Source organism: Mustela nivalis, assembly GCF_964662115.1.
Source record: "Mustela nivalis genome assembly, chromosome: 12".
NCBI classification, from domain to species: Eukaryota; Metazoa; Chordata; class Mammalia; order Carnivora; family Mustelidae; genus Mustela; species Mustela nivalis.
The window spans coordinates 43,263,852-43,288,765 of NC_139031.1; the positions used below are offsets into that span (position 1 = coordinate 43,263,852).

The following is a 24,914-nucleotide window of genomic DNA, read 5'->3' on the forward strand; positions in this document are numbered from 1 at the left end:
ATTGGGAATGCACCAATGTATATTCCCACCAACAGTGCAAAGGGTTCTCTTTTCTCCACATCCTTGCCAACACTTGTTATCTCTTACCTTTTTGACAGTGACATGTGGGAAGTGATATCTCATTGCGGTTTTCATTTCCATTTCATTGATAATTAGTGATGTTGAGCATCTTTGCATGTAGCTGTAGACCATTTGCAAGTCTTCTTTTTAACTAATTTAAATTTAAATTGCTACATAGACTAATGACTACCTTATTGGATAGCACAGCCCTTGCAAGTACCAGAGAATAAAACAAATAAATACTCAAACTCTTAACTGTATAGATGAAGAGTAAAATAGAAAATGCATAGAAATCAATGCTAAGGAATTTGAATATCTCTAAAGAATGGCAGTTTTTAAAGGAAAATACTCCAAAAGAAATAGATATATGGAATTCAGCAATAGCATGTGATGACATGGAAAAAATTGTGAAATAATTACTTTGCTAAAAATACTTTGGATCTCAAGAGTTTTATAGGCAATTATATTCAAATATCAGGGAATAGGTTATTCCTGTGATGACAGCTACACAGAAGAAGAAATTAAAGGCTAATCTTTATGAAGATAATTGCTAAAAGCTTAAAATAGAATTCTAGCAATGCAAACGTATAAATATACAACATGACCAAATAGAATTTATTTGAGTACTGCAAGGTGGCTTTACAATTATCAAGTGTTTTAATGTATAATCTAGATGTCGTACAGACATGATCTTTCAGACATTTAAGCTCCATCCCACAACAGTTTTATTTATTTATTTATTTTTTTAAAAGATTTTATTTATTTATTTGACAGAGAGAGATCACAAGTAGGCAGAGGCAGGCAGAGAGAGAGGAGGAAGCAGGCTCCCTGCTGAGCAGAGAGCCCGATGTGGGACTCGATCCCAGGACTCTGAGATCATGACCTGAGCCGAAGGCAGCGGCTTAACCCACTGAGCCACCCAGGCGCCCCACAACAGTTTTAATTACTAAAATTCAATCAATGAATTTTTCAGGGGTTCTCCAGGTTTCTTCTCCTTACTTGTCAGCATCATTTTCTGGGTCTGTTGAATTTTTTGGTACACTTTGTGTTTTGTAGATGTTGATTTACTTTTTTTTTTTTCCCCCCGGACAATAAACTAAAGGTGAGACACAGCCTAGTCTTCATGATTTTCAAATCGTCTCCCCAATATCACTTTCATACAGCAACAAGTGGGTAAAACTGTTTTACTGTTTTGGAGAGATGGTTATGTTGCACTTCCACCCAGCATTAAACTTAAATGTGGATATCAGATTTAGATGTTTTTTGGGGGGTTCTGCCGTTAATGCGTCAGCTATGGTTCCAGCTTGGAGCCGTCCTGCTGGAAAGTTTCTGTTGTAGCCTTATTATAAATTTCCCTTCAGTAATTGACTTTGTGAATATCCATCCCCCCAAAATAAAAATAAATCAGTGATGATGGCTTTATCATCCATTGAGATGATTGTGTACTGTTCCCCTCCCTCCCCCCTTCTTTTCCTTCTTTTCTGTTCTTTTTTCTTCTTCTCTTTCCTTCTTATCTGTTCTCTTCTACTCACCTCTAAATTTTCTTTGTTTTATAGGCAAAATAGGGTAACTCTTTCTTTGTTATCTCTTTTCAATTCATACCTTTAGGGCTTTTCACCTACTCTGCCCCCAACCCCTTGTTTTATGAAATTATTTTTCCAACAAAGTTCCTCAGAGGAAATTTGATTCCATCTGGAAAATAAGTTTGTTTGTTTTTGTATTTTGCTATCAATACAACACATCAGTAGGTCAAACAGAAAGGGAGAGAGAGAGAGAGAGAGAGAGAGAAAGAGGAAGGAAGGGAGGGGAAATAATATATGATCACCTCAATAGATGAGAAAGCCATTATCACTGATTTTTTTTTATTTTATTTTTTGGCATAGACATTCAAAACTCAATTATAAAAGGGAAATTTATAATAAGACTGCAACAGAAAATTTTATAGACATTTCATAAATGGAAAATTAAGTGAAGCTAGCAGAATCATAAGATTGCTTGCTATTGCCAGGATGGTTCAAAATTCTTCTGAAAGTTTTAGCTGATGCAGTAAGACACAAAACGGAAATAAGAGGCATAACGATGAAAAAGAAGGGAACACGATTGTAGATGGTATATGTGCTTAGGAAAACAAAAGCAATGAAGCCAAGAAATCCTTAGAAAGAGTGAGAGTTTAGTAAGGAGAGACATTGTTAAGTAAATACAATAAATAAATAGCTGTCTTATATCCCAGCAAAAACAATTCAGAAAGTGTAATCTAAAAATGTACTCTCTGGACAGGAGTGGGCAACCATATACACTGTCCACAAAAACAAAGAAAACCAAACCAAAACAAAACAACTACTATGAATTTCCAGAATCAAGGAAAACTAAACTTTTTAGTTTAGTTGGAAATAAAACGGAAATAAAAACCTTGAGTACATGCCAACCTTGTTGGCAGTTGACTGGAACCTGATACAAGCTCTCTTAAGCTCAGGTAGGGTGTGTTGGAAGGATACTGTAGTAGTTCACAAACCTATGAGGAGCTGTGAAGGCTGCTGATAGGAGGGATTACAACCAGGGACGTGCCCCTCTCAGGATTCTTTTTTCCGGATTTCCTTAGTGTAGTAGCTTCCTTTTCTTAGGCTTATTTAGTTATTGGGATGTGGTGGCTTGCACTAGCAACCTACTAAGAAAGAAAAGGTACTTCCTTTTAGTTTCAGGGTGGAAAATACCAGGGAAGAGCTGTGATTATCCAGGCTTTTGTCGTATACCCACTCCCTGACTAATCACTGAAGCCGTAAGAGTTATATGGAATGAGTAATGTGGGAGGGAATAGTCTCAAAATAAAATGAGAGGGGCTGTTACAGTAAGGGAGGAAAATGTACTTGGGTAAATAAATACAACAGGTATTCCATACAGAAAGGACTACTCATCTACCTGGATGAGAGCATGCTATATTTTTAAGATGATTATTCTTTTCCTTGAGTAATTAATTATACTATTCTTAAGTACTGCCTCAGTATACACTCAGAAGGGAGAGTTCTCTTTAGAAATTGACAATGTGATTTTAACTGAAGTTTTCTTAGAGACATAAGCAATTAAGAATAGCCAAAAAAGAGAAAGGAGGCGGTCTTGCACTATTAGATATTAATAGATACTGTGAAGTTATACCAAGTAAAGTAATGTGATCCACTCATTAAAAAAACAGGTTAATCTAATGGTATAACTCAGAAATAAACCCTAACATATTTGAGAATTTAGAATATGTCATTACAAGTGAAGTTGTATTCTTACATTTTGCTAGAAGAGAATTTCTCATCCTGGTGTGTATGATATTAGAAATAGAGTTAAATTTAAAAACCTTTAAAATTGTAGGAGAAAAAAAATCTCTGAAATGTTTTCAAAATCAAGAGTTAGTATGTTAAAAGTAACAGAACAGTGCCTATGTGACTGATTTAAAGATATTCAAGTCCATCGATACCTTATTTTTTGCACTGTCATTGTTTTTAGTGAGCATAAAACTTCTCATCTGGGTTTCATTAAGTTCATTCCTGACCTTTGTGCTCCAGCCCCAGTTTTCCTACCCAGTGGGAATTTCAGGACCCGTATCCTCTCAGAGGGAAAAGATACCTACGAAACCGTGTCACAGATATTTTGAGAATCATTGATGGTTTCTAAGAAATTTTTTTCACCTTTTTGGAGATTTAGCTCTCTTTCCTCTGTGCTTTTGCAGGACTCTAATTTCTCAGCCTTTTGCCAGCATAATCTTTGTGTATTTTTTTTTTTTTTTTAAATCAGGAACTGAGTTGATAAGTCACTTGTCAGATTTAAATAGGATTACCGACCACATCACCTTGGGCTCCTCCAGCAAGCACTTCATCAGACTGCCGCCATTAGACACACTTCAGAATGAATCTGTAGCTATTTCTGATTTAGATCCTTCTCATCTCATTTTCTTGCTTTCTTAAGAAGTCTCTTCTCAACCCAATTAAACTCACCTTGCATTATTCATCTCCCCCTGCAGCCCAAACTTCCTTCTTTAAAGGAAGCTGCACATGGCTTCATGGAAGAGACTAAGCAACCTCAAGGCTCTCCGCAGCTGCAGATAGAGTGTATCTTATTTCTTTTGTAAAAGAATGTTTGTTTCATAATAGCAAAACTGGATTCTTCTGCTTGATCTACATTATGCATCTGTTTATTTGCTCATAAATAAAGTAAAAACAGTGTGGTAGATCACCTGGAGCCCTGGATTAGGAGAAGGAGAATTTTGGGTCAAAGGAGCAATCTGCTGTTTTCTAACTCAGTGGTCTAGGTTATATGGTCTCTTGGAGTCTTAATGTCCTAGTGTTCAATAATATTTCAGTAATATTTACTTCCAAGGGTTGATTTGATGACTGAATAAGGTAACACAGGTGAAGCCCTCTTTACAATGACTAGCACATAGCAACTGCTGAACAGTGTTTGTTACATCTTGTTCTCTTGATAATCTCCATGGTACAGATGCTGCCACCAGAGTTTATGAGTCTGGAAGATTTATAATCAATCTATAGGTTTCCTGGGGTACACAAAAACTTGTCTCTGTAAGGAGAAGGGAGAGGATTTATCGCAGAGACAGAGGGGAAATAACAGAAAAGGAGAATGTAATAAGCTTCAAATGAGAGTCAGGAACAAGTCAAGGGAGACAGGAAAGCTGGGATGGGGAGGGGAGGGGAGCAGGCAGGAGCAGGTGACGTGGAGCGGGCTGAATGGAGTTGCTCATCTCCTGCACCTGAGCCACATTATTTTTGGTACCCCGAAGGCTTAGTGTATCTATGATTTCCCTCATGGGGTTTTTGATATTATTGAGAGAGACCTGTGTGACTCTTATCTGTTTCCATATTTTTGCTTCTATTTAGTCAGGAACATTTCATGCCTTCAAAATCAGCTTAAAATAAATCAGAGCAGGGGAATTTTTATTTTTCATCTTGTCAGAGCAGACCATTCCAGTGCCCCTCGAGGGTGCTCTGCCCATATTTGTGGAGACTCAGAGGAAGAGTTCTTTCCTGCTCTCAGAGTTCAACTCCAAAAGGCCCACATCATATTGCCTTGGGAAGAACCATGGCAAGGGTCTGTTGTGATCCTTCTAAGGCAGGAAAAAGTAGCAGCTGGGATTCTGATTGTATTTTCTAGGATACAAAAACTGTGTGGGAACTCTACGCTTTGGGTACCTCTTGAACCCAGCTTCACATCCTCTTGGCCCGCTTTTTAAGCTCTAGCTGTACTGTTTTCTCTTTATTTATGTCCTGGGGATTCTCTGATGATGTGGGAATTGTCCCACAGTCATGCATAGTCGACCCAGAAAGCCTAGGGAATTAATATCCTGTGGTGTTTTGCTTGTCCCTGGGAATAGAGCTTGCATATAAATGTTCCTTCTTCCTTTCCTCAGGAGGATAATTCTGAGCATCACTCACAGGTCTTCTGAAGATTTGACAGCTAGGGTACAAGGGGTAGGAGGGAGGAGTTAGTATTATTTTATTATTAAAGGTACTAACACTATACATGAAGTGGTATGGTGGTATTTGGAAGTGGACTTGGATTAACTGTAAATGTATGTTGTGAATCTAGGGAGACCACCAAAAAATAAAAATAAAAATAAGAAAAGAACTATAACCATTATGCTAAGGAGAAAATGGAATCATGTAAGATGCTCAATTAAAATGACACAAGGCAGAAAAACCATGAAAGTAAAAAATAGGAATAACAACAAAAAAGCAACAGATAAAAAGCAGTAATGAAGATGGCAGATATTAATCCAATTATGTCAATACTCATTTGAATGTCAAGGGTCTGAATGCATGAGTTAAAAGACAGAGATTGTCAGAGTAGATCAGAAAATAAGAACCAACTATAATTGCCTATAAAAAACCCACTTTAAATATAAAAATATCTCCAAAGTCAAAGGAAACAAAAGCGAAAATGAGGCAGCCCACAGAATGGTAGAAGATATTCGCAAATGACACTACAAACAGCGCTGATATCCAAGATCTATAAAGAAGTCCTCAAACTCAACACCCAAAAAACAGAGAATCATGTCAAAAAATGGCCAGAAGACACGAACAGACACTACTCCAAAGAAGACATACAAATGGCTAACAGACACATGAAAAAATGTTCATCATCATTAGCCATCAGGGAAATTCAAATCGAAACCAGATTGAGATACCACCTTATACCAGTTAGAATGGCCAAAATTAACAGAACAGGAAACAATAAGTGTTGGTGAGGATGTAGAGAAAGGGGAACCCTCTTACAGTGTTGGTGGGAATGCAAGTTGGTACAGCTACTTTGGAAAACAGTGTGGAAAATCCTTAAGAAATTAAAAATAGAGCTGCGCTATGATCCTGGAATTGCATGACTGGGTTTTTACCCCAAAGATGCAGATGTAGTGAAAAGAAGGGCCATATGTACCCTAATGTTCATAGCAGCAATGGCCGCAATCACCAAACTGTGGAAAGAGCCAAGATGCCCTTCAACAGATGAATGGATAAAGAAGGTATGGTTCGTATATACAGTGGAATATTACATAGCCATCAGAAAGGATGAATACCCAACTTTGCATCGACATGGATGGGACTGGAGGAGATTATGCTGAGTGAAATAAGTAAAGCAGAGAAAGTCAATTATCATATGGTTTCACTTGCTTGTTGAGCATAAGGAATAACATGGAGGACATTAAGAGAAAGAAAGGGAACATGAATTGGGGTAAATTGGAGGGGGAGATGAAGCATGAAAGACTGGACTCTGAGGAAAAAACGGAGGGTTTTGGAGGGTAGGAGGGTGAGCCTGGTAGTTGGTATTAAGGAGGGCATGTATTGCATGGAGCACTGAGTGTGATGCCTAAACAATCTTGGAACACTGAAAAAATAAAATAAAATTTAAAAATATAAAAACTCATATAGATTAAAAGTAAATTGGTGGAGAAGAATATGCAGTAGTAATAACTATATTAATTTCAAACAGAGCAGACTTCAAACAAGGAAAACTATCAGGGATAAAAGGGAATTGCTAGGGGCGCCTGGGTAGCTCAGTGGGTTAAAAGGGAATTGCTAATGATAAAGGGGTTAATTCTCCAAGAAGACCTAACAGTCCTTAATGTGTATGTGCCTAACAACAGAGTGTCAAACTATGTGAGGCAAAAACCCATAGAATTGCATAAAGAAATAGGAGGTGAATTCACTATCATAGATGCAGACTTCAACACCCTTCTCTCAGAAATGGACAGATTCAACAGACAGAAAATCACCAAGAATGTAGTTGGACTCACCACACCATCAATTTGGTGGAACTGAAAATCTGTCTCTAAATCAGGGGCATTTATCTTCTTTTTGTATTGAGTTATGGACCCCTTTGAAAATCTAATAACAAATCTGAAACCTCCCCTCACAAACAAACACAAAGATTTATTTATCAAAAAGTTGCTATAAATACAAATCAGGTCTTTTTACACTCTGAAGTTTTCATCACAGATCAATTTTAATAGGAATAGTTATAAATGGATAGTTCTTCAGATGCTAATTAGGAAAAAAAGGTGGAAATATTTTTTCTGACGTTATCATCATAAATCTTTAGAAGAACTTCCCTATCTCTGGGATTAAATAGTGAGAGGGAATATACCATAAAGTTATATATAGCAAGAGGTATGGGATTCCTTATGTGCACAAAGAGTGACCTGTATACTGAATATATACTAATATATATATATATATATATATATATATATATATATATATATATCACTCTTTATGTAGATAGCTGCTGTTTTAATGAATGAAATAAAATTTATTTAAAAAGAGAAAGAAGCCTGCACCATCAATCAGCTGGATATAATCAATATCTGTAGTCTGTTTCCGCCAACAACAGTGAGATACACCACATTCTGGGTCATAAAACACATCTTAACAAAAATTAAAAAGAATAGAAATCATGCAGTGTCTACTCTTAGACCACAGTGGAATTGAACCAGAGACCAAGAACAGTCTCCATTTGAGACTCCTAATGGAGAAAGAGCTTAGGTCCCATGACCCTTCTGATTCACTCACTGAGAAAATGGTGAAAAAGCTATTATGAATTTGTTAGTGCTTATACGTGAATTTTTAATTTATTAATCACATCTATATATACTTAAAAATTAGTCATAAATATGTGTAAGACTTTACTTCATCTACAGATAAGACGGATTCATGGGCCCTTTCATATTACCATGCTATTCCTCAAAAATTCACTGCTTTGTAGCATGTCAGCCTCCTTTCTCAAACACAGATAGAGCCTTAGTTCTTTTTTGTCTAAAGAAGACTTTATAAATGACTAGCATTTTATTCAAGGTACTTTACAACTTGTCCAACCAGCCTTTGACCTTTTCTCTGGCCACTGTCCTCACTGTCCTCTCTCACTTTGCTCCAGCCTTTACAAGCTACTTTGTTATCCTCTGAGCCTTTGCACATACTATTTGCACTGGGAATGTTCTGTTCTCTGTTTTTTCACCTACTGAAGATCTGTTTCTGCTTTAGATTCATATCATATGTGACGTTCTGTGTGTAGCTTTACCCTGAGCCCTGAAGCAGAGTGGGTGAGCCCTCCCCTGTCTCCTAGAGCACTTCATTTGTCCTTAGTTATGGCGCATTGTGATTGCTTATGGGTTCATCTTTCTATTTCTGTGGGCTGGAATGGGACCTGGCATATTGAGGGAATTAAATATGTCTATATTGAATGAATAAATAAAAGAATGAAGGGAAATGGGCAGGGAGTTTATTGTAAGGTCTTCATTTAGATCAAATTTAAGAAAACAGGCTGCCTCTGTTGTTCTTCCTACTAGAACCAGACCTTAGTTAACATAGAACAGACCTTTATTGACATAGAACCAGACCTTCATTAATAGGACCAGATCTTATTAGGATATCTGTTTAAGACTTTAGAAATGCTGCACTGCATTTCAGGACTTGGAGGCATCTGTTGCCTGGCACTAGTATGGTTTAATTTTCTCTTGATTAATACAAAGGCAGTTTGGATGTGGGATATCCCAAGGGGAGCAGTCATAGCCATGGTCCTTGACAGAGTTGTTTGCTGACCCATATGTGTCCTTAGTGAAGGTACAGAGATCTTTATGAGATACTCCCCTTTGGGTATAAAGTTCTTTTGACCTTAGTGACAAAGCTGTCTTTCAAGTGATTTCTTTTGTTGTAGGCTGCTGGTAGCTGGTTAGGGTCCTGTCTGCCCACCTATTACATGCATATGCATTAACTGGGAGTGGTTGTTACCTCTCTGTGCACACCCCCTCAAACCCTATAAAGAGCCTTTATGTGAGTTAGAAAAAGGTTCTTCTCCCTTTACACCAGTGAGGTAGAAAAAGCCAACCCCTTCTGGATGGACACAACTCCATGGGTGCGTGTCTTGACAACCCATTGGTATCTTTATGCAAGGATAAAAGCTTTCTTTCCTTTCTTTCCTTTCCTAAGAAGTACGAGCCAATGGTAATTGGATAATAGCAATAGTAGTACTCTCAGGCTCCACTTAAATTTTTTTTTTTTTTTTTGCTTATAGACTTCTTTATAATAGCTACTTTTATAGTATTTATTTGTATTTTTATAATAACTTTATTTTTATATTTATATATTTTAAATATTTAATTTATATTAAATAAATAAAATTTATTTTTATTTTTATTTTTTATAGATTTTATTTATTTATGAGAGAGAGAGAGAGAGAGAGCACAAACAGGCAGAGCAACAGGCAGAGGGAGAGGGAGAAGCAGACTTTCCGCTGAGCAGGGAGTCCAATGTGGGGCTCAATCCCACGCCCTTGGGATCATGACCTGAACTGACAGCAGACTCATTGAGTGAACCACCCAGGCGCCCCAAATAACTTTTTATTTTAGAACAGCTTTAGGTTTGCAGAAAATTTGCAAAGGTAGGATTGAGAGTTCCCAGATACCTCATTCCCATTTCCCCTATTACTTATCTCATATTAATAGGTAATTTGTCATAATTAATGAACTAATAATGATGAATTATTATTAACTAAAGTATCTACTTTATTCATATTTCCTTAGTTTTTTTTTTTTTTAAGATTGTATTTATTTATTTATTTGACAGAGATCACAAGTAGGCAGAGAGGCAGGCAGAGAGAGGAGGAAGCAGACTTCCTGCTGAGCAGAGAGCCAGATGCGGGACTTACTCCCAGGACCCTGAGATCATGACCTGAGCTGAAGGCAGAGGCTTAACCTGCTGAGCCAGCCAGGCACCCCAGATTTCCTTAGTTTTTACCTAATGTCCTTTTACATTTCACGATCCCATCAGGACACCACATTTCATTTAGTCTTCATGTCTTCTTGGACTCCTCTGGACTGTGATAGTTTCTCAAACTTTCATTGTTCTTTGATAACCTCAACAGTTTTGAGGAGTATTGGTCAGGTGTTCACAGAGAATGTCCTTCGTTTGGGGTTTGTCTGATGTTTTCCCCTTGACTAGACTGGGTATTCGGATAGATTTTTATTATTTAGGTATGGTAGGGCCAACAGATTCAGAGATGACTGCCATTGAAAAGATAGTTTTGTAGGGCGCCTGGGTGGCTCAGTGGTTAAGCCGCTGCCTTCGGCTCAGGTCATGATCTCAGGGTCCTGGGATCGAGTCCTGCATCGGGCTCTCTGCTTAGCAGGGAGCCTGCTTCCGTCTCTCTCTCTCTGCCTGCCTCTCTGTCTACTGTGATCTCTCTCTGTCAAATAAATAAATAAAATCTTTAAAAAAAAAAAAAAAAAGAAAAGATAGTTTTGTGATACTTGCAGATCCCCAAAGAGGGGGTACATGTCTCACCATGGAGGCCATGCAGAGGGGCCCTGAGAAAAGTTATAAGGCAGAGCTGGGGTGGAGGAAACTGTGGGCAAGTAACTTTATTGTGGCTTCTGTAGGGAGTAATGGGCAAGGCAGGGTAAGCATGCTTAGGACTGGCTAATTTGAATAATTTCAGTGGGCTGTAGAGCATAGGAGCTGTCCCTAGTTGCTCTGGGGTGAGTGGGGCAAGTAAATGGTGGCTCAATGTGCAAAAGCTCAGTAAGGGAGCTTTTGGGAGTAAGGGAGTATTGTGGGGGTGGACTCTGGTTTGGTTGGTTTGTATTTGAAAAGCAAGGTGACTCAGATGCATTATTGAGTTGTCCAGAGCAAGACATGTCTGGGATATGCACATAGGACTGATGTTAAAACATCAGGTTGACAGAAGCTAGGAATATGCTTAATACACTGGGCCTATATGTTTTGGGAAGGAAGACCATAGAGGTGATGTTCCAGTCTCATCACATCCTATCAAGGGTACATGATTTCGGTGTAACTTGTCCCTGTCAATGTTGCCCTTGATTGCCTGGCTGATTAGGCCCTATTTTGTGACACTATTACCACTTCATGTTTGCCTTTAATGTTCATCTCATATATTTGAAGTGTTTGTTGGGTAGAACATCAGTAAACATGCAGTGTAATTTCCTTGGGTCTTGATCTTCTAGAAGACTTAAACTGCCTAGAGTGAGCTCTGGGTTTTAGAGGTGGGGCCCTGTTTGAAGTGGGTGTCTCTACAGGATGGAGTCTTGAAGCTTGGTCCTTGCACATGCTGATTTTGTAAGGGACACTTGTGTCTGAACAGCCTTACTCTTCTCTAAAATGGTAATCTTTGTATACTTCCAATTGTTCAATAAATATATATGTAAATGTCTACAGCTCTATCACGAGTTGGAGTTGATCGCTCCTGAAATGAGACAAGATTGATATCCTTAATACTTAGCTATGGGTCAAAATATTCAGGATGTTAGCTTATTTTCTGCATTTAAATTCAAAACTTCCTAGTAGCTCCATAGGTTGCCTGACCAGTATCTTTTGGAGCCCTCAGATGATGGTGGAGATCATGAGAAATATATGTTTCCCTGCTTTGCTTTTGAAAATCCTGAGTTTAGCAAGAAAGGACATGTTGTTGGTTGGTAATTGACGGCACACTTTTCTCCCCTCATAACTCAGGGTCTAAGTCGCAGAACTGTCTGTGGAACTCCCTCATCGATGGGCTCACAGGGAATGCCAAGGAAAAGCCACGGCCAACGATTGTCCATGACCCCCGACCACCAGAAGAGATCCTAGCTGATGAATTGCCTCAGCTCGATAGCCCAGAAGCCTTGGTGAAGACATCCTTCAGGTTTGGTGGCTTGCAGTCAATTTGTTCCTTCTTATTTGCCGCAGAGTTATTTCAATCCAGTTGGGTGCGTCGTTAGCGTGGCCAGCAAATTACCTCATTTCTCTGCACTGAGTAAATTAGAATTGATGAAGGAGTGTTGGAATTAATGCTAGCTGGACTTCTGGCTGAATTTCCTGAATGTAGTGAAGATGCTATCAGTAGTTAAGTTGCTGTCGGTATTTAATTGGTATTGGCATTTAAATGCTGAGGCAAAGGATTTACTGATGTTGGCAATTTGAATTGGATTAATGAGTCTTTTGCTTCAAAGGAGGATGACGGATGGAGATAAGTGCACAGAGAAGCATATGTGGGAATGAATTCAGCGCCATGCGTTTACATTCTATGGCTGGGGGAGGGTTTCTAGTCGTAAGACACGTCAGAGCTGCTGCTTCCTGAAATGATCTGCAGAGGCTGCTGACTCTGTTCTTGTTCATCTTTAACGTAGGGACCTCTTACATTTTCTTCCTATACTGGACTCTACTTCCTCATGACTCTGGCATTTACCTTTCCACCATGTCAAAGAAAAATCAATCTGAGTATGGGATGTGGTGGATAAAAGTAATTTCTTCCCCTGAATGGGTCTTTGAAGTTCACTTTTGAAATACACAGCAGGGCTGGTATCGGAAATTAAGGTTGATTTTTTTTTTTTTTTTTGGCAGCCTGCCTTCCTCCCGTCTTTCCTCCTTGTTACCCTAGTTTTATGTCTTTCACTTTTATTTCCATTATATAAGGCTTTCATACTCTTCCCATGGCTAGCAGAACATAGAAACCTCACTTTTTCTCCTCCCATAAACAACTCAGACAACTCTTGGCATCCATGAAAAATGTACTCTCTCTGGCATCCAGGTGATGTGTGTAATCGCTCAGTAAAAGCCATTTCATTGTGCGAAGCTTCTTAGTGTAGACTGAATTATAGATGAGCTCTGAAAAGCAGGGATGAATAGGTATTCGGATTTCTTTATGTAATGTGACTGATGCAGTGGTGGGGCAAGAATTGCAAAGCAAATGCTTTTCTTTTTCTTACTAAAGGTTTGGTTACTGCATTGTGAGGTTTTACATAAAATAAAACCCACTCAGGTAGAGAGAAGTAACTTCCATGAACTTGTGACTCTTGGCACATGACTGTGTGGGAGAGGGAAGGGCGAAAGGCTTTCTTGGGCTGTGTATTCTCCTTTTGGAGTGTCTCTGGTGGAGTTCACCCCTTCACCTGGGGTCTTTTATAGCAGCTCCTTCCAGCCCAGAACAGGTTCATTGTCCTCTTCAATGAACAGCTAAAGAGGCATTCTCATGAAAAGAACATCTCATTTGCTTGCCAATTCTATTACCAGCATCTCTTCTCGTGGCCTTCAGTGCTCTTTAATAGAGAAAATGTATTGATGGCCATGAACTTCATTTGATCTGCTGGTTGTGTTATGTATCAATGTCTGGGTCCCAGAAAAAAGATTCAGTTATGTTAGTTAAGGTTGGGACTAAGACTTGGTGCAGTATGAAAAATGTGGCAGGTGTAAATATACCAAGCCTTCAGCAATTGAAGCTAGAAATCCGTTGGCATTTGTTATTCATTTATTTGTCTCTTTAATACAGCTGTGTGTTTTTCTGGCACCATCTTTTCTGCTGAAGAAGATAAGTGTTTTCCATGGCAATGTTAGAGGGTAAATATCCTCTATGGTCATTTTCCTAAACTGTGGTGGTCACAGCAGTTGTGGCATTTGTTGTACATAAATTATCATAAGCAAAGTACTGACATGTGGGAACAGTTTATTTATCAAGAAATATATTAGATCAGAATCAATGTTAACCATGTAATAGTGCTGCTTGTTTTCTGTGTGCTTCATGGATTGCAAAGAAATGAGTCGTCACTGGATTTTAAATAAGGCTGATAAGAATGTATCACTTATGTGTTCTCTCTTGCCTCCCCACTCCCCCATTTCACATTTCACTCGAGTGAAAAAAACAAGAGACTTGCTGACTTCCTAATGCCAGTGACTCTGGGAAATCTAGGACGAATGTTTTGTTATACCTGCACATTTTTAAATTTCAAGAGTGCGTCAATGATCAGTGCTCTTGGTCCCTGAGATAACTCCTTTTACTAAGCAGTACAGTCTTACCTCTACTGAGGTTGAAATGTTGGGCTCTTCTTTCTGACTCTGAAAAGTCAGAGCTGCTCAACCCCTGTAAGTGTGTGTGTGTGTGTGTGTGTGTGTGTGCACGCGCGCGTGTGGGCGCATATAAACACATTTATGCACACCTGTATACACAGTTAAGGCATCTGGGCATGTGATTGTTAATATCCCGTCTTTCTCAATTATGGAGGGTCTTCTTTGCTGAAGAGGAGACCATCGTTCTCATCAATTTGCATTGTCTGTCCTCATAGCTACTCTGAAAGATTGTTACCACTGAGCAACATAGTGGCAACTTTGCATACTCCCTTCTCTTTCTCCTTGTTTCCACTTGGGGAGCCATTAGGAATCCTGGGTCATGAAATAGGGTCATCACCTTTTATTATCAAATAAGATCTAAACTGCAGTGACAGTAAGCCTAATGTGCCAGATTATCAGGAAGTCTAGTCTTTTCTTGGGGGTTTGTCTCCCTAACTGTATCCAGGGACTCCAGACTTTCTGACATTGGTTACAGACTCAGCGCTTAGCCTGCTCTGCCTCCGGTCACCAGCCAGGGCAATGGGGTCTCATACTGAGGGTGGACTTTTGGACCTCAGTGAAGTTCTAAGTCTGTGTCCAGTCCAGATCTCTTCTTTCTTGTGATGCCTCAGCCAGCTGGCTTCTGTTATCTTTTCCTGACTCCTGATCTCAGCACCATCACAGTTTCTCAGACATATGCTAATGATATTGATCCTTAGAAGGAAGGGGTCAGTTGTTTTATATCACTTTCCCTAGAAATCTTTTCTAGCTCTCTGCAAGTATTACATACAAGCCACTCCCAGGACAAAGGAATGCATACTTATATTTATGTTTATATAATATTTCCATTCAAGTAATTCCTTCTCGATCAACGAGACAGCCTGCCCTAAAGATAGATTCTATTCACTATTTCCAAAGATAGGAAGAGTTTATAAATTTAAAAATGGTAGGTGTTTTTCAAAAAAGCTTCAAGAGTTTGTATGTTTCAGTGTCCCCCCCCCCCCCCCGCCCCCAGGCTCTGTATTGCAACAACAATAATGGTAGACTTCTTATATTGCCAGGCATGACCCTAACAACCTAAAGATGATGCCCATTTTAGAAATGGAAAAATTGGCCCAGAAAAGTAGAGCCCATAGTTCTGATAGAATTCAAGCACAAGCTAATAAGTTGCTTGCTAATTGCCAGTCATCAATGAAGCAGAAGCAAGGCGTAGCTTGGGTAGACTTTAGGTCTTACTTAGGCTTTAGCAGCCCCTGGAATCCCATCCCAAATAAACATATCATCTATAAACTCACATAAAAGGCATGCCTGTAGGGGCGCCTGGCTGGCTCAGTCAGAAGAGCATGCAGCTCTTGACCCCATGTTGTTCGTACAGGTGACTTAAAAAATAAGTATATAAACTTCTTAAAAAAAAAAAAAGATTGTGATGCAAACGTGGCTTCAGGACACTCCTAACCAAACAGCCACTGGCCGCCAACACTCTGTTTATGTCAGTTAGCAATAATGCAAGGGGGTGTAGCAGAAACTGAGAACTTGACACACAGATTTAAAATAACGATTTTAGAAAACGAGAGGCACCGCCTCAATCCCCCAAGGCTTGTAAGTCAACAGTTGAGGTGTGTTGCAAATGCCATCTCAGTTCTGAATGCGTTCCCTGGCACGCTCCCTGCCAGTCCTCCTCTTTGCTGGGCAGCGGTGGGGAGGCAAAGGTCCCATGTCTCAGGGCAGACAGTTCAGCAGAGTCTTGAGAGGAAGACCAGTGCATGAAGGGAAGGGACTCCTCATTTCAGTCCAGGTTCAAATCCCAGCCAGTAACCCTGGCAGCTAACAGTTTTGTGTGGTCATACTATGGACTTTAGTCTTTAGTCCTCATGAAAGGGATATTCTAAGCTACCCAGGAAAATTCAACTCCTGAAAGTGGCTGTACTGGGCTTTATTTTTTCCTTTTTTAAAAATTTTATTTATTTGGTGGCACGTGGGTGACTCAGTGGGTTAAAGCCACTGCCTTCAGCTCAGGTCATGATCCCAGGGTCCTGGGATTGAGTCCTGCATCAAGCTCTCTGCTCAGTGGGGAGCCTGCTTCCTCCTCTCTCTCTGCCTGCCTCTCTGCCTACTTGTAATCTCTGTCTGTCAAATAAATAAATAAAATCTTAAAAAAAAAGATTATATATATTTATTTGACAGAGAGAAAGAGAGATCACAAGTAGGCAAAGCAGCAGGCAGAGAGAGAGGGGGAGGCAAGCTTCCTGCTGAGCAGAGAACCCAATGTGGGACTTGCTCCCAGGACCCTGAGATCATGACCTGAGCTGAAGGCAGAGGCTTAACCCACTGAGCCAACCAGGCACCCTGTACTGGGCATTAGTCTTGATTCGGTTACCAAGGCAAATTGCTTCATCTCTTTGAACCTCCATTGCTTAACTGTCATATCCGAGAGCAGACAAGGGCAGTGGGTCTCAAACATGGGCGTGCATCACAGTCACTTGGCGGGTTGTGAAAACAGATTGTTGAAGTCCCCCCACGTCTGGGTTGGGTCCTAGAATGTGCCTTTCTAACAAGGTAGTGCCGATGCTACTGGTCCAGGGAACATGTTTAGAGAATCACTGGACCAGATGATACTGAATATTCCTTGGAACTCTGAAATATTTTGCTGTATTAGTTGGAGCAGGTCAGTGATCTCATCTGGCCTCAGTTTCTTCATCTTTGAAGTAGGGATAAAGGTGCCCACTTCCCAGGATTGGTGGGAGGCTTTAAAGGAGGTAATATAAATGAAAGACAAGCATACGCACAGTATGTGGCATCTGGATACTAATCTCTTTCTATTCAGCTCTCACTGGAAAACTTCTATGCCTTTGAGCGTTATACACATGGAGTAAATAGGATCAGACTTGGGTTTTGTGGCTCCAGAGGCAGACATTATGGGCCCTGAGAGTTTGCTAAGCTTCTGGCATGAAGAATCTGCTTTTAAGACCTGAGACTTTGGAAAAGAAGAAGGTGGGAACTGTAACTTAAAAAAAAAAAAAAAAAGTGTCATTGTCCAGAAAGTAGACACTCCTGGGAATTATACACCCTGATGCCTGTTTCCTTCTTCCTCATGACCTATCTCTTTGAGCTTGTTGTTCTGCTCAGGTTTTTCTTGAAAGAGATGAGAGAGAAAACTGAACCTAGAGCTTGAGGAAGAGAGACAAGCCCCACCAGTCTCATTAGTGACAGGACTCTGAGGGCCCAGAGAACAGGAAAGAGCTGGCTGCCAGCAGCCCTTTCTTTCCTCAGCCTCTAGTGTGCACAGTTGCAAAGGTGAGACCCAGTGCAAGTTGCACTGAGAGGCAAAGAAACCAGTGTTTATTGAACATCTGCTATGGCCGGGAACTGGACATTCATTTGCTCCTTTAATCTCTCCAAACAAGGGCAAGGTGAGTATCATAATCCCAGTTGTACAGGTCAGGAAACTGAGGTTCAGAGAGATGAAACAGTCTACCCAGAGTCACTCAGCAGGTGGCATAGCTAGGAATTTCAGCCTGGTCCACCTGGCTCCAGAGCTATGACTTCTCTATTGCATCTCCTTGGCTTCTGGGTCCGTCATTGGTGAGTAAGACAGTGTGATCAGTTCTACTAATTTGGATGTGGTGATTGGGATATGTAGCTTGATGCTTCTCCTGTGAGACCTACCCTGTTATTTTGTGCTAAATTCTTTCTCTAGTTCAGATTTATGTTTTTAAGCCACCCATGCTTTTGGATAGGGCAGCGCTTCTCAAACTTTATGAATGAATTCCTTCAGGGATCCTGTTAAGTGCAGATCCGGATTCAGTAGTCTGGGTTGCAGCCTGGGAATGTGTACTTCAAAGAATCTCTCAAGTGATGGGAGGCTCTGAGGACCACCCTCTGAATGGAAGGGCCTGGGCTTTGGACTGTCACAGATACCAGTTTGCAAATGCTCTTCTAACCCATGTGATCTGAGTCTCAGTTTCCTCATTTTACAAATGGAGACTGAAATAACAACACAGGCCTTGGGGACTGTTGCTGGGATTAAGAGGGCTAATGAATGTGATAGCCATTAATTCCTTCTCTCCCAGTTTTCAAAACCCTCCACACCTTGACCCCTCTTTACATGCATGGGTTGTGCAACGAACCGCAGGCTGGGAACAGGAGCCCTGTGGGTGCTTTCTGTGCAAGGCTGTCCTGGCCTGACCTCCTTAGATGCTAGCAGAGATTCTGAGACTCCCATCCAGGGCATGGGCCATCTCGCTTACTTCCCTTGAGCCATGTGACTCCCAGCATGGGTTGAGTTACCAAGTTTTGATAATTTTGCATTTGGAAGAATAGCATGCTTGGTCCCCAGAGAATCACTGAGGTTTTGATGAGCTTCTCTTCCCACTGAGAATGGACTTATTTGGGCTTTGGCAAAAGTGTTCCTGATTCTATACATAGCTTACTAAGAATATGTTGCGGAGAGTAGAACTGCATTGAGCCAACGCCCTCAGCTATGGATGAGATTAAGGCCTTGTCAGATCCCATTTAACGGATTTTGTTTTCCATGCAGAATTAAATCGTTGAACTCATCCTCATTTTGGATTTTGGCAGTCATTTTCCCACTAGGGGCTACTGCCAAGAAGCCAGTTTCTGACTTGATTACTTTCAGGAAATGTGCAATCTGGCTGATGATACGGCATGGCGTGGGGTGGCGGCCCCTGCAGCTTCGGACCCCACCCTAGGATGAGTCATGGGTTAAAATTCCCAATTAGCTCATGGGAAGTCTGGTCACACATCTTTCTCTATCACCGTATGTTGGTCACCTGCTGGGACTTTCGGGGACACCTACTTCCCTGACTTAGTGCTGCCTCTCTGGAGTTGACATTTTCCCCTTCTGGTCTTTGCTAATCCTAATTGTAGAATCTTCCTTAAGTTTGTTAAGGGGAAAAAAGGAAAGAATGAATTTAGAGGGCTTTTTTTTTTTTTTTTAAATTCAGAGGAGTTTCTATTGCAAAGATGGTTTCCCATTAGGGAAATATTTAGGTTTCTTTTTGGTAAGTAAGTTTTTATGGACAGATTTTTTTAGTCTTGGAAATTAACAAAGCGTGGAACATGCAGACACTATTCCTCTTGTATTCTTCCTGGTCCTTTCATGGTATTTTGGGAAAGAGGGGCTCTATCTTTGTGGCAGCCATGCAAATGAACCTTTCACATCTCCAAGCACAAGGAGTGTACTTGGCCCAAGGCCCGAGCCTCTGTGTGAGAAAATTTGTTATGGTGATGGCTGAGCCTGTTGTTTCCCAAGGGTACTCTCAGCCAGTGACTGAGAGCATCAGAGATGCTAAGACTGGCCATTCCTGGGAGACATGGGACTTCTCTAATGGTGACTTTGGTTTGAGGACTCCATGATGGCCTTGCTGAACTTTCTTTGGAACTGTCCCATAGTCTAAGGTATTTCCATTCAACCTTCCTTTCTTTTCTCCTTCACTGGGAGTCAGACCTGCATCCCAAGTCTGCCAGCCTCCCTGGCTTCTTCCCCATGTTCTCTTACAGATGGTCCCCTGATATATTTCTTGCAGGTCTAATCCTGTCTTGGTATCTGTTTCCCAGAAGACCTGGGCTAACGCGGTCCCTGTCTCACTGTGATCCTCTGCTGGCTTACGACTGTGGGCTCAGATCCGAGGCTTCTGGCCTCAAGATCCTGGGTCAGTCCCTCTATTTAATTTAACATTTTGTAGTTGATGTTGTGCCTTCCTCATGGGCTCTAGTGCTGGGGTAAATATGGGGCAGGCACAATTTTCTTTATTTCTTTAGTATCTTGTACTTTTATTGCCTACAAAAGGCTTTGTGAAACATTTGGATTCACTAGAGAAACTATAATATAAAGAGAGGGGAGATTTTTAAACCATACCCAAAATACATCTGTTTCTGTTGTCCAAGAGAAATGCTCAAAAATGTTGAACATCATGTAGATGATTTGTTTATGGACACATTCCGGTTTCCAGCCAGTGGACTTGTCTCCAGGGCTGAGTTCCCCCAGAGAGTGCATCCTTCTTCAGACCAGACACATTCTCACTGGACTACTGGGGAATCCAGACTTCCAAGCACAGAAATGGACTTCACCTGAGGTATCCTCAGCACCACAATGTATACCCCTCAGAATAACTCCTAGAAGCACATTGTACAAAGTGTAAGTGACTCATCCTTAAATAACCCTACAGGGAGTATGAGGCAGCTTCAGTACTGTCAAGTGGGGGGCGGGGGTTGGGACACTCTTGGAACCTCTATTTCCCTGCCAGTGTGATGTGTGGACCAACCTTCTGTGCTTCTTGATTAGCAACAGGAACTTCTGCCTTAGGCCACACAGAGACCTGAAGTGTGCAGGGAATCCTTGATGTTCTGTCTCAAATGAAGGAAGGCCTCCCCACCCCCAACCCTCCTCTGGCAGTGCTTTGAGACCCATTGCTTTCTGGTTATGATTCTACTACACTTCTGATCAGTTGGTCCAGATTCCTGCCCTTGGCTACTTTGTCTCCATGACAGCCTTACTGGTCAACTCTCCAGTCTCAGTCCAAGGTTATTTCTGAGGTTTAGCCTTGGAGCTCATAGGAACATCTGGGGCCTGGCCAAACCACACAGAACCTAAGAGGCAACTTGGGAAAGCTAAAACCTAGCCTCCTACTACCTAATGTTACTGGCCCCTGAGTGTACTTGGATGTGGACCTCTTTTGGTTTTGTGGGAGGATGTCTTTCTAGAGAGAGAAGAAGACATACAGCTCTCACCACTGCTTCTCTTCTGCTCTGGTTTCCCTTCTCCCTGTAATCCTCTGAGTCAGAAGAGCTGGACCTTGGCTTTCCACTTCTCCTACTTTATATCCTCCTCCTCCCCAATACCAGGTCTTAGGCTTAGGCTTAGGCTTAATGGTAGATGAGGTAAAGAGACAGATTGGCCTACTGATATGGGACCCTACACTGGGAAATATCTCAAAAGCACCATATGTTATTTCTTATAAACTTTCTGTGATGAATGACTTTACTGTATTTTTTTTTTTTGCAGTAAAATTAAAGTATCTGAGTAAAAATAAAGCAAAGCCCTTTAAAACTGTGTCCAGTGATAATGCAAATAGGATATCACTTGACTGGTTGTTGGTCCCTCTCCTCTGCAGTGGGGGCTCTTGGTTATATTATTATATCATAATAACATGACCCTGCATTTTACTCTACAGAATTTTTTTTTTCCCTACTTACAGCATTAGGGCAGGGGTTTTGCCCTTTTAGCAGGGAAGGAGCAGTTTTCTTCTTAACAGAAACTTTCTAATACCAGATGCTATCCTCCCATTCAAGTGCTCACTCTACACTTACATCCTGTGCTGTGCAATGGAGCCACATGGGGCACCCTCCCTGGTCCTCACATTGATTAATGAATATGATGGCACTTGGTGTAACCATGAAACAGGCCACCTTGGATCATGGTGTCCATGAAAGAGAAGCAAAAGGAGCAGTGTGAGCCAAGGTTTGGAGGCAGGAAGATAGGCTGAAGGAACTGGATTTGTGTGTAAGGCATATGAGAGGGAGGCAGTATTGGAAAGATAAAGTAGGAACCAAGTATGGTAGGTTTACCGTGGGTGTAAGGTTCAGTTTTATTCCATAGGCACAGATCTTTGGAGCTCTTATAAAATCTTCAGGGAAACAGAAAGTAGATTGCATTATCCATTAAGTTACAGAACTAGGAATTACATTTCCATGCCTCAGTCCCCTACACACAGAGCATCAAAACAAAGGTTTCTGGCCTTCAGCAGAGATGGAAAAATGGAGCTAGAGAGAACCATGGGGTCTAAACACTGAAGGTCCCTGGAGGATGTATATGGATAATTTGGGGAAGAAACCTGTGAAAACGTGTTTTTCCACATGGATTGGAACTGAGACAGTTTTTTTTTATTACTTCTAAATGCAGTGGTAGCTAATGGTTATTGACTAGACAGCCCCATATCTATAACCTACCTGCTCCTCATTTATTGATTACTTAACACAAGTGCAGCCAGAAGTGAATTTGCTATAATAAATTACCTCCAGACCCTGGGGGTCAGCTTAGTTGGGGAAGGATTGTTATTTGAACAAGAGCTGCAGACACACTTGTCCTCCTTTGGAAGGGGTGATAATTCTGGCTTTGGTGATATAGCTCAAGTAGCTGGAGGCAGGCACATTGCAAATTGCCCAAGAGTGTGACTTGGACACTGTCTGCAAAGTCAAAAACAGGAAGATATGAATCAAGTAACAGTCTTGGATTATGGGTCCCTAACTTTGATCTGTTCATCATTTTCATTCTTTGAAAATGGTCCAGATTTAGAATTAGAGAAGGGTATATGAAGGATATTTGAATTATATTTATTAAATTATGTGTTTCTCTAATACTTGGCTGATTATTCTGTCCTTGACTGTGACTAGTCATGTTAGGGTTGAGTTTCCATGGTGGTTAAGTTTACAAGGGTAGCAATGAACAAAAAACTATCATGTCTAGCTCTAAGCTCTAAACTATCATGTCTAATCCTAATATATAAGAAATGACTTGGCATTTGTATTTTTTTAAAAACCTATTTCAAAAGTTTTTAAACCTCCAGAAAATTTGCAGACTAATAAAATGAAGAACTGTCTAACCTCTCCCTAGAGTCACATTTGCTTACTTGCTATCAAATATCTATCCCATGTCATCTCGTCTTATATCCTAATCTATCTTTTTTTCTGAATTTCTTGGCCTGAAGTTGGAGACTTCATGATCTGTCAGCTTCAACTTGAACTTCTGTGGACTGAGACCATTTTCTTGCATGGCCACAGTAGAATATTCAAACTCAGGCAGCTTAGCATTAATATAATACAATTATTACATAATACTATATTCAGCCCATATTCTAGTTTCACCAAATGTTCCCGTAATGTCTTTAATGGCAATCTTTCCTTCTGGCCCAGGACCCATTCCTGAAGCCCACATTACACTGAGTTGTCACGTCTCATTGATCTCCTTTAATGTGAAGCAGTTTCTTAGCCTTTCTTCGTCTTCCATAACATTCACATTTTGAAGCCAACTGGTCATGTGTTTTGTTTTACAGAGTATTGCTCTGTTAGGGATCGTATGATCATTGCCTCGGGGTTGGATTCAGGTTGTTCATGTTGATGGGAATACTATGTAAGTGGTGCTGTGTCCTCAGTGTGGCCTTAGTGGGGAGGATTGCTGATTGTCCGTATTACTGTTGACATTAATCTTGAGCATTTGGTTAAGGTTGTTTCCCCCAATTTTCCACTAGAAAGTTACCTTTCCCCCTGAGTAAGTAATGTTACCTGTGGGGAGATACTTTGAGACAATGCAGGTAGCCTCTTTGCTAACAAACATGTAGGCACTGGTTTTAGTACCATTTGATGATTCTTGCCTGAATGAATGGTTGTTTCTAACTCTTTCATCCCTTTTCCATCTATTAAATGACAGTTTGACTGTGGACAGGACATTTCCCTTACCTTCCCTTTCTAGAGTATAGTATCATAACAGATTCTGGATTCTGGAACAGATTCTGGGTTCTGGATGAAAGAGTGAAACAGATTCTTCCATCCAGTGTTGTATAAGCCATGTGTCTTCATTGCATCTGGAGCCCAGGGCTTTAATTACAAGAGAGGGGCTGCAAAGGCCAAGCAGAGGGATAGTATAAGTGGTCTTGCAGTCTCAAATGCATTAACTCTAATAGGTGGAAATAAGCTCTACCTGGAATATGAAGATGTGTAGCAGCAAATCCAGGGTGTAAACCCCTGCCCTAGTGGTAGGGGCTTTTTGGGGTCCTCTGATCTGGTGGAAGGCAGTGTCCTTGCCTGGCCCTGTTGTTACTACAAGAATTAGTGGAATTTGCAGAGTGGAGAGAGTCGTGTGGATTGGGTTGGGAAAGGCATGGCTTAGTCAGAGAAAGGAGTTTGAATGTATTATTTGGGCTCGAGGCAGGGTTTCCAGTTCTTTCCCCTTCTCACCTCTTTTTGCCATGATGCTCCACTTTCCGCTTCCTGCTCCTGCTGGCTGGTATCAGATGATTCTACCAAACACCAGTCCAAAGAGCTGCTTGTATCTTGCTGGTGAGGTATAGTGGGAATATTTGAGCTCTGGGTTTAATCTAGCTTTACTCCTTGCTTTCTGTGTGACCTTGACCATGCAGCTTAAACTGAGGCTCTGTTTCTTCATCTGTTTTATGGGACTAGATATTCTTTTCTTCATGGGATCCCTGTGGGGAGTCTAGGAAAGCTACGCATGTTGGGCAGGGAGCACAGTCTCTGGCATCAGTAGGGGCTTGGTAATTCGTAGGTAATATGATTCAGCATCAGCATCCCGTTTAATGCTCTCAGAAGCTGTATACTTTGCTCTAGGTCCTGTGTGGTGTGAGGGAATTAACTTCATCTGGCTTCAACAGCCATGTTCACATGTCCTTTAGCACTGAGTTGCAGTTCTGACATCTAGGACCTTTGAGGTAACCTCTACCTCTCTTTTGTTTCTGGAATTGT

At 40.8% G+C, this 24,914-nt stretch overlaps 1 protein-coding gene across 11 annotated transcripts in view; it reads left to right on the forward strand.

Moving 5' to 3' along the window:
- PDE1C (phosphodiesterase 1C) overlaps nt 1-24,914 on the forward strand; it is a 493,351-nt gene that overhangs the window by 105,353 nt on the left and 363,084 nt on the right. For all 11 annotated transcript variants that reach the window (XM_082691797.1, XM_082691804.1, XM_082691809.1 and 8 more), the window contains exon 3: nt 12,069-12,240. In XM_082691797.1, coding sequence (XP_082547923.1) covers nt 12,069-12,240 — 172 coding nt within the window. The remainder of the gene's footprint in view (nt 1-12,068; nt 12,241-24,914) is intronic.